Source organism: Lactuca virosa, chromosome 3, assembly GCF_052849685.1.
Source record: "Lactuca virosa cultivar CGN04683 chromosome 3, Lactuca_virosa_CGN04683_v6, whole genome shotgun sequence".
NCBI classification, from domain to species: domain Eukaryota; kingdom Viridiplantae; phylum Streptophyta; class Magnoliopsida; order Asterales; family Asteraceae; genus Lactuca; species Lactuca virosa.
In genome coordinates this window covers 192,141,065-192,150,930 of record NC_136428.1, presented here as the reverse complement: position 1 = coordinate 192,150,930, position 9,866 = coordinate 192,141,065, and the positions used below count along the sequence as shown (strand labels likewise).

The 9,866-nt window shown below is 42.4% G+C and overlaps 1 protein-coding gene, 1 long non-coding RNA gene and 1 other non-coding gene across 3 annotated transcripts; 1 reads left to right on the top strand and 2 right to left on the bottom strand.

Annotated features, from left to right (window-relative positions):
- The first annotated feature begins 1,192 nt into the window (after positions 1-1,192).
- On the top strand, positions 1,193-3,124 carry LOC145164334 (uncharacterized). The gene is made up of 2 exons (XM_079083058.1): positions 1,193-1,620; positions 1,714-3,124. Exons 1-2 carry the CDS (start codon positions 1,193-1,195, stop codon positions 3,122-3,124), a joined length of 1,839 nt encoding a protein of 612 aa, XP_078939184.1.
- Positions 1,553-1,659, bottom strand: LOC145167945 (small nucleolar RNA R71). Its single transcript, XR_013741544.1, has one exon. It is a non-coding gene; the product is annotated as a small nucleolar RNA R71 (small nucleolar RNA).
- A 4,463-nt stretch (positions 3,125-7,587) lies between the features above and the next one.
- LOC145163255 (uncharacterized) lies at positions 7,588-8,942 on the bottom strand. The gene is made up of 3 exons (XR_013739682.1): positions 8,875-8,942; positions 8,078-8,142; positions 7,588-7,682 (listed from the first exon to the last, which is right to left on the bottom strand). It is a non-coding gene; the product is annotated as an uncharacterized LOC145163255 (long non-coding RNA).
- Positions 8,943-9,866: the final 924 nt, after the last annotated feature.

Genomic DNA, 9,866 nt, shown 5'->3' with positions numbered 1-9,866 from the left:
TAGAGAATGGGTAAATTAATGTGTGAGCTTGTTTGAGAAACCAACAAACAAGAGGTTAGTTGAATTACTAATTTGATTAACCAATTACAAATCTTATTTAATCCAAATAATTGAACTAGGGAGTTAATTAGTTTAAACAATTGGCCACTGCTTGAATTGATTAATTTTCTAAGGGTTAATAATAGTGAATGCGAATTTAACCACTATAGTTGGTAACCAATAACAATTAATTTATCACTTTATCATAAAATTAACCATAGGAGTGAATTGGTTGGACCTAAACAGAAACCCTTTATTAAATTTGGTGAATTTTACTTGTTTTAGTTGATTAGTTAATTACTTGTTAGGTGGTGCGTTTAAGTTTCTAGTCTTGTAAAACTAGAGAAAAACCCTTTACTTTATTATTTGTTTAGTTAAAATTAGTTATTAGTTTAATCTTCGTTCCCTGAGTTCGACACCCTACTTATCCAACTATACCACTAAAAGACAGGTTCACTGCCTTTGTGTGCTAAATATATATTTTTAATGTAGGAATAAAACCAGTGCATTTTACACACATCAAGTTTTTGGCGCCGTTGCCGGGGAGCGGTTCAAAAATTAAATCTAATTCCTAGTTTTATCGATCCTTTGTGTAAGTTTATCTTACACAAAGTTATTTTTTTTTCAGTAATTCAGTAAGTAGGTTAAGTTTTAGTTTTTATTAGTTTTTAGTCGTTTTTAATTAATTTTATTTATTTTTGAGTTTTAGACAGTCTACTCGCCGAGTGCACTCGACTCTACTCGGCGAGTACCCTGCTGTTTGACAATTTAATTTTTATTTTTGTTCTGTTTCATTTTTTGTTCTTTTTACGCGTTTTTCTTATTTTGTTGCAGGATTTTCATGACCAGAGGATCCAACACTCCACTGGTTCCCCCTTTCGAAGACCCGGAATCCGCGTTAAGGAAAAACAAAGGCAAAGACGTTGAAAGCTCGAATACACCTAAGAAGTCGCCTTTGTCTGGCTTGAAGACGGTTTTTGGGAAGAAGAAGAGCAGCAAATCAGGAGCATCCAGCGCCTCTTTAGCAAGCGAAGACCCAATCAGAGAGGATACCGAGTACGAAACCGAAGGAGAAGAAGACCCTACATTCGGGCACGTTTCCGATTCCGACGACGAATTAGCTATCCCTATGGCTAACATCGATGAAGTCCCCATGGGGGAATGGAAGAAGAGGATACGCGATGATACCGGGCCGAGACTTGTGCAACCCGCAATTCCCGCAACTGCCACTTTTGAGCTTAAGGGTCACATCCTTGCTCTACTCGAAGAGATCCCTTTCCACGGAAAAGACCACGAAGATGCTTACAAACACTTGGATGAATTCATTGATGTAGCTGATTATTTTAATGTTCCAAACGTGCCTCGCAAAACTCAGCTACTTCGCATGCTTCCGGTTACATTGAAGGGTGCTGCAAAGGATTGGCTCAAGTCACTTCCCCCCGGATCCATCACTACATGGGCCAAGGTGAAAGAAGAGTTTATTGATCAATTTTGCCCACCCTCCAAGATATCTAAGTTAAAGAAAGCCATAGCCAACTTTGAACAACAAGCTGGAGAGTCACTTTATGAAGCTTGGGAGAGGTACAAGAGTTTGCTAAGGAATTGCCCACATCATGACCTTAATAGTCAACAAGAAGTCTCCATTTTTTATGATGGAGTAAATGTTACAACAAGGCAATTACTTGACTCGCAAGGTCCACTAACAAAGAAGGCACCCCCGGTGATAAAGAAACTAATTGAAGAATTCTCTAAGCATTCTAGAGAATACCACAACCCAAGGAATGATGTGACAAGGGGATCAGCTTATGCAGCTTCAGAATATTTGTCAGCAGTTATGGCTTTGTTGAAAACCATGGATAGGAGGATGGATAAAATGGATCAAACGATACATGCTATTCGGGTGGGTTGTGAGAATTGCCATGGACCTCATCTTACTAGAGATTGTGACTTGGTCGAGAACAGGAATAAGAAGGTGCAAGTATGCTACTCAAGTGGTGACCGATTTGATGAAGATTGGCGAAAACCCAAGAAAGAATGGCTTCCTTATGATGAGTACAAGAAGGCTAAGGAGGAGAAATATAAACAAAAAGGAAGAGGTTTTTACCAAAAGGAGGAGTCGGTGCAAGAAAGAAAACCAAGTTTGGAGGAGATGCTTACCAAGTTTGTAGCTTCTTCAGAAAAGAGACACAATGACCATGATGATGCAATACAAGAGACAAGAACAATGCTTAGGAATCAGCAAGCATCTATCCACAACATTGAGATACAGCTGGGGCAACTTGCTCAACAAATTAATCAAAGATCACCGAGAGAACTTCCTAGTAAAACCAAAAACAACCCACGAGGCGCACATATAAATATTGCGACAACTAGAAGTGGGAAGATAATTACCGCCCTGGCACCTATTCAGAATGAAGAGCCCAAGCAGTCACAAAAGGAGGATGCAGAAAAACCGAGCCAAAGTCAAAATCTGCTGGACACAGACCCTACTCGCCGAGTCCAGAACATGGACTCGACCAGTCCATTGCCTAATCAGGAAAGTCAGATTGCTGCAAAGCCATTTCAGCCTCCATTGCCATATCCAGCCAGAGCTAAGAAAGAAATGAATGAAGAAGACTACCAGAAGTTTCTAGAACACATAAAGGCTCTTCAAATCAACATACCATTCATAGAAGCGGTTGCCCAAATGCCAAAATACGCCAAGTTTCTCAAAGAGCTTCTAACTAATATAAGGAAGATGGAAGAAGTGAGTGAAGTAGTTCTTAATGAGAATTGCTCAGCTGCCATGTTGAACAAGCTACCGAAGAAGAAGGGGGATCCGGGAAGTTTAACTTTACCTTGTCAATTTGGAAACTTGGCCACCATATATGCACTAGCTGATTCGGGGGCAAGTGTAAACCTCATGCCTTATTCATTTTTCAAGAAGTTAGATCTCCCCGAGCCTAGATCCATTCGCATGGCAATCCACTTAGCAAACAAAACGGTTACATTCCCACGAGGAATCTGTGAAGATCTTTTGGTAAAGGTGGATAAGTTCGTGTTCCCCGCGGATTTTATAATTTTGGACATGGAAGCGGATCCTTAAGTCCCGATCATCCTTGGAAGACCTTTCCTTAACACCGCAAGTGCTATAGTCGACATGCGAGATTCAAAACTTACTCTACGGGTGGGAGATGAATCAGTCACTTTCGGGGTTGATCAAGCCATGAAGCATGCAAGGAACAGTGATGACACGGCATTTTCAATTGATATGTTGGATGAATTAATGGAGGAATGGAACAATGAAGAACCAAACAAGTCCACTATTGCCTTTGATGAAGAACTTGATGCTGAAAAAGACCTACTGGAAATAGAGAGACTGTTGGAAGAAGCTGATTATAATGAATTAATAAAGACCACTGAACAACCGACTCGCCGAGTAGACACGACCTACTCGCCGAGTCCATTTGAAGAATACCGAGATATCGTGAATTCTGCCCGGGACTCGACGAGTCCCTTAACTGTACTCGACGTGTTCAGCATGCAGAACGTAAAAACTGAGCTGAAGGCACTACCAGATCACTTGGAGTATGCATTCCTTGAAGATGGTCAACAAAAACCTGTTATAATAGCTTCTGACCTCTCCAAATCTGAAAAATAAGAATTAGTTCAAGTCTTGAAGAAGAGGAAGAGTGCCATTGCATGGAGTATCACCGATATCAAGGGAATAAGCCCCACTTATTGCTCTCACAAGATCAACCTGGAAGAAGCAGCAAAGCCGGTAGTGCAACACCAAAGAAGATTGAACCCAAACATGCAAGAAGTGGTCAAGAAGGAAGTAGTCAAGCTTTTAGATGCGGGGATCATTTATTCTATTTCCGATAGTCCATGGGTTAGTCCTGTTCAAGTGGTGCCCAAGAAAGGAGGGATGACGGTCGTAACAAACGAGAAGAACGAGCTTATTCCGACCCAAACGGTAACCGGTTGGCGAGTGTGCATCGATTATCGAAAGCTAAACGATGTCACTCGTAAAGACCATTTTCCTTTGCCTTTTATTGATCAAATGCTTGAAAGATTGTCCGGCCATAGTTATTATTGTTTCTTAGACGGATTTTCGGGCTACTTCCAAATACCCATAGACCCAATGGACCAAGAAAAGACCACTTTCACTTGCCCGAGTGGGACTTTTGCCTATCGCCGCATGCCCTTTGGGTTATGCAATGCACCTGCGACATTTCAAAGGTGCATGACGGCCATATTCCACGACATGGTGGAAAAATTCATGGAAGTATTTATGGACGATTTTTCTGTTTTTGGATCTTCCTTCCATGATTGTCTTGCTAACCTTGATTTAATGCTTGCAAGGTGTGAAAAAACCGATTTAGTCCTTAATTGGGAAAAATGTCACTTTATGGTTAAAGAGGGTATAGTTTTGGGCCATAAGGTATCCAAATCGGGGATAGAGGTTGATCGGGCAAAAATAGATACAATTGCTAAATTACCTCCACCAACTAATGTAAAGGGCATTAGGAGTTTTTTAGGACACGCGGGTTTTTACCGCCGTTTCATAAAAGATTTTTCTAAAATAGCTAGACCTCTAACACAATTGCTTTTAAAAGATGCACCATTTAATTTCACTAAAGAATGTCTAGAGGCCTTTGAATTTTTGAAAGAAAAATTAACTGATGCCCCGATCATTATTGCCCCAAATTGGAACCTACCTTTTGAAATAATGTGTGATGCGAGCGACTTTGCATTAGGAGCTGTACTTGGCCAAAGGGTTGATAAGCACTTTCGACCCATTTATTATGCAAGTAAGACTTTGAATCCGGCACAAGAAAATTACACCACAACTGAAAAAGAATTACTAGTCGTGGTGTATGCTTTTGACAAATTCCGCCCTTATCTTATTTTATCTAAGACCACTGTTTTTACTGACCACTCTGCTATTAAGTACTTGTTTTCCAAGCAGGATGCAAAGCCAAGATTGATACGTTGGGTTCTACTTCTACAAGAATTTGATATCGAGATACGCGATAAAAAGGGAATGGAGAATGTAGCTGCCGACCACTTATCAAGGCTAGAAAACCCGCATTTGGAATCATTTGAAGAAGATAAAATTGGAGATGATTTTCCGAACGAGTACATTTTGGTGACCACGGGGGAAGAGCCATGGTTTGCAGATATAGCTAATTATTTAGCTACCAAGTACATCCCAAAAGACTTTACCCGCCAACAAAAGAAGAAATTCTTTTCAGAAATAAAATACTACTTTTGGGATGAGCCATATCTTTTCCGAAGCTGCGCGGATGGGATCATAAGGAGATGCGTATTCGGGAATGAAAGCCGAGAAATTTTGGAGCATTGCCATAGCGGGCCCACATGTGGACATCATGGAGCACATTACACAGCAAAGAAGATACTTGATATTGGGTTTTATTGGCCCACAATTTTTAAAGATGCTACCCAATATGTCAAAGAGTGTGATGCATGCCAAAGAGCGGGAAACATATCATCCCGAAATGAGATGCCACAACATAGTATTCAAGTGTGTGAAGTGTTTTACGTATGGGGGATCGATTTCATGGGACCATTTCCAATGTCGAAAGGCAACAAATATATTTTGGTGGCGGTTGATTATGTATCCAAGTGGGCGGAGGCACAAGCTTTACCAACTAATGATGCTCGGGTGGTGGTGTGCTTTCTAAAAAAGTTATTCTCAAGATTTGGAGTTCCTAAAGCCCTTATTAGTGACCGAGGCACTCACTTTGCCAATGATCAATTAGAGAAGGTGTTAAGGAAATATGGGGTAACCAATAAATTCTCTACATCTTACCATCCACAAACTAGTGGGCAAACTGAAGTGACGAATAGAGCATTAAAAAGGATTTTGGAGAGATCGGTGGGTAGTAATCGAAAGGAATGGTCGGATAGGTTAGATGATGCACTTTGGGCCTTCCGAACAGCTTTCAAAACACCTATTGGTACTACACCGTATAGGCTAGTTTATGGGAAGCAATGTCATTTACCAGTGGAAATAGAACATAAAGCTTTTTGGGCTTTAAAAATGTGCAACTTTGATATAGCTGAACTTAGAAAAAACCGGTTGATGCAAATGAATGCTCTTGAAGAACTTAGGAATGAGGCTTATACTAGCTCCTTGATTTATAAAGAAAAAACCAAGAGTTTGCATGACAAAAGAATCAAGGGTAATAAAGACTTTCATGAAGGGCAAAAGGTGTTACTTTTTAATTCAAGGCTCAAACTCTTTCCGGGCAAACTAAAGTCAAGATGGGATGGTCCATTTCTAGTGAATAAGGTTTTTCCACATGGAGCTATCGAGTTATTATCAAGAGATGGCACTCCTTTCAAAGTTAATGGGCATAGGGTGAAAAAATATGAAGAAGGAATCCCGAGGAATGAAGACATAGAACAAGGGCTGTTGCTGGAAGGCATGGCAGAAACGTAGAGCGGAAGGAGTCCAGCTAACGACTCCTTAAAAAGAAGCGCTTCCGGGAGGCAACCCGAGTTTAGAGTTTGCATTTCTTTCCTTTTATTTTTCTTTTTCACTTTTAGGATCTGTTTTCTTTTCATTCTTCTTCTAAAATTATGCTTAAAATGATTGCTTGAGGGCAAGCAATGCTCGATGTGTGGGGTGGTGGTTTAAAAAATCGAGTTTTTTTCAAACTGACTAATGAACTCGCCGAGTTCATAAGATTACTCGGCGAGTACTTTCTGAAATCCACAACAAATCGCGAACACACGTTCCTACTCGGCGAGTAGGTATTTCTACTCGACGAGTACAATCATTTAATCAGATTTTACAATCTGTAAATAAGGGTTTCTTTTACCCTACTCATTTTCACCAGCCGCCTCCCGTTTATACTCGCCGAGCATTCAGTTTTCTCTCAAGCCATTCCTTTGATTTCTTGTTGAATCTTCATCCACAGAGAAAAAGGTATGATTTTTCCTTTGAATTCTTGCTAAAGGTCACAACTTTATCAGTTATTGGTTCTTATTTTGCTAAAATTCGGATTTGGGGGTTTACTCCAATTCTAGGGTTTCGATTTTAGGATAAATTAGGAGGATTTGGACAAAATTTCTTGTGGATTTATGCTTAAAGGACTTAGAACAGCAAACCCCTATGCAAATATATGTATTTTGATTGACCTAATATGGACCGATTGAAATCTGTACTCGCAGTTCATCCTACTCGCCGAGTAGTTCGTGGACTCGGCGAGTAGATGCTATGATGGACCTGTTATGGTTAACTTTAATTGCTGGGTTTTGTTTGTTGTCGTTTTCTTGATGTTTTTATGCAGAAATCATGTCCAGAAGAGGCCAGAGTTCAAGAGGAGGAGGTCAAGGAGACATTCTATGGCTTACTTTTCCACAAATTACTTCAAAATCTTCGCAAGTTAGGGCGAAGAACAGGTTGGAGGTGTAACATCCCAAAAATACCAGCTAAAAATTTCATTCTTAAATTAGGTTAATTCATAAAAACATCGTTACAAAACATTCATAATATTAATTTATGTCTGAGAACCGGTAACATCATAGTAAAATATTCAGAGTACATCCCAGAAAATCCATAGTGCGGAAAACATGAGAGTGTGTGATATGCCGCTACCGCGCCGGCTCCTGTCCCCTAGCTGAAGAGGTACCTGAAAACAAAACTATAAAACGTAAGCACGAAGCTTAGTGAGTTCCCCCATAATGCCACATACCATGCAATCATATAATGAACAGCTAAGAGATACGGGCCTCGCCCACACCCATAGAGATACGGGCCTCGCCCACACTCTACTAACTAGGAGATACGGGCCTCGCCCACACTCTGCTATCCATGGAGATATGGGCCTCGCCCACACTCCGCCACTAAACCATAACATACAAGTATCACACAGACAACAAGTATAAGCAATACTATCATACTGGCATGTATCACAATCAAACTCAGCTATGAGATACGGGCACCGCCCACACTCCGATACTAATATATCGTCTATACGGGCCGGCCTTGGTGCCTTAGACCCGTCCCTACTGGAAGGAAACTCACCTCGAGAGTAGCTGCCGAAAACCTGCTCAGACTACGCCTGGCTGCCGCACCGGTAATCCCTCCGGCTATAAATCCGTAAACATGGATTAGGTACTCATAAATACCCCTAAGGTCAAATGACTGGTCAAAGTCAACTCCTTGGTCAAAGTCAACCTTCTGATTGACTGGACTCGCCGAGTCCATATGGCGACTCGCCGAGTCCTTCTATGTCTAGCCCGACTCTGACTCATCGGGTCCCTGTTCCCACTCACTGAGTCAGCCCGACTCGCTAGACGGGGACAACTAACAAACCCGCGACTGGACTCGCCGAGTCCAAGGGGGTGACTCGCCGAGTCCGACGAACAGATCTTACAGATCGCTCCAATCTTCCATCAGAACATCAACCTTGGAGATTTGGAGATTCTGGGACTATAGCTACACGTTAAATTGCTAATTCCACGTGCGACTACGGAGGGTTGGACCTCCTACACTTAAACCCTTCTTATCCTAGTGACTGATCATATGACTCGCCGAGTTTGAAGAACAACTCGCCGAGTTCAACGCTATATTCAAGGGACTCGCCGAGTTTGAAGAACGGCTCGCCGAGTACCAGGCAATCTTCATAGGAATCGCCGAGTTGTTTATCCAACTCTTCACCCATTCTGGCCAAAACTGAGACATGCAATGGTTCCAAACCATAAATCTAAGCTCCTAGGGTATAAACACACGGAGTTTGGGAGGTTTAAGGTCTTGAAATCCACATATAAGGGACAAAAAGCGAATCTATTATACTAAAGATTAAGAAGGAGCTTTCTTACCTGGTTAGGAGCTTCTCCCAGGGTAGATTTCGGATCTACCACACCTCCTTGCACCCTCCAACTTCCTCCTTCTTCTTCTAAGCTTCAAACTTCCTTCACCAAACCAAAATCACTCACAAGGATCAAAATGGGCTAGGGTTTCGCTCTACAATTCTTCTGGAAGAGAATGGGACGAAATGGGTGTTTTAGAATGGGTAAAATAGGGTGAAATGTCTGAAAATAGAGTTTCATCCAGACAGGTGGACTCGCCGAGTCCATGCATCGACTTGCCGAGTTCACCGCTCAAATCCCGTGTCCACCCTGCTGCTACTCGGCGAGTCGGGACGCAGACTCGCCGAGTTCGTGGCAAAAAAAGAGATAAAAACTTAAATAAAATCATACCATGAACCCGGTGTTACAAATCTCCCCCACTTATTTTAGACTTCGTCCTCGAAGTCTGCCACTCCCTTTCAGAACAGCTCCGGATAATGCTCCATCATCTCATCCGCGGGCTCCCAAGTCCATTCCGAGCCCTTCCGATGCTGCCATTGCACCTTCACCAGCTCCACCCTTTTGTTCCTCAGTTCCTTCGACTTCCGGTCTAGGATAGCCACAGGCCGCTCGATATAATTCAGGTTGTCATCAACCTGGATGTCCTCCAAAGGTACCACTGCTGAATCGTCCACCATGCACTTCCGCAGCTGGGAGACGAGGAAAGTGCTGTGGATCTGACTGAGTTCGGCTGGCAGGTCCAGCTGATATGCCACCTTGCCCACTCGGGCTGCAACCCTAAACGGTCCAATATACCTGGGACCCAACTTGCCCCGTTTCCTGAATCGGATGACGCCCTTCCACGGCGACACTTTCAGGAGAACCATATCCCCGACCTGGAACTCCAGGTCTGATCGGCGCCTATCGGCATAACTCTTCTGCCGACTCTGAGCAGTCTGAAGCCTGCTCCGGACCTGCTGAATCTTCTCTGTCGTCTTGAGCACTACTTCGGTGCTCCCCAT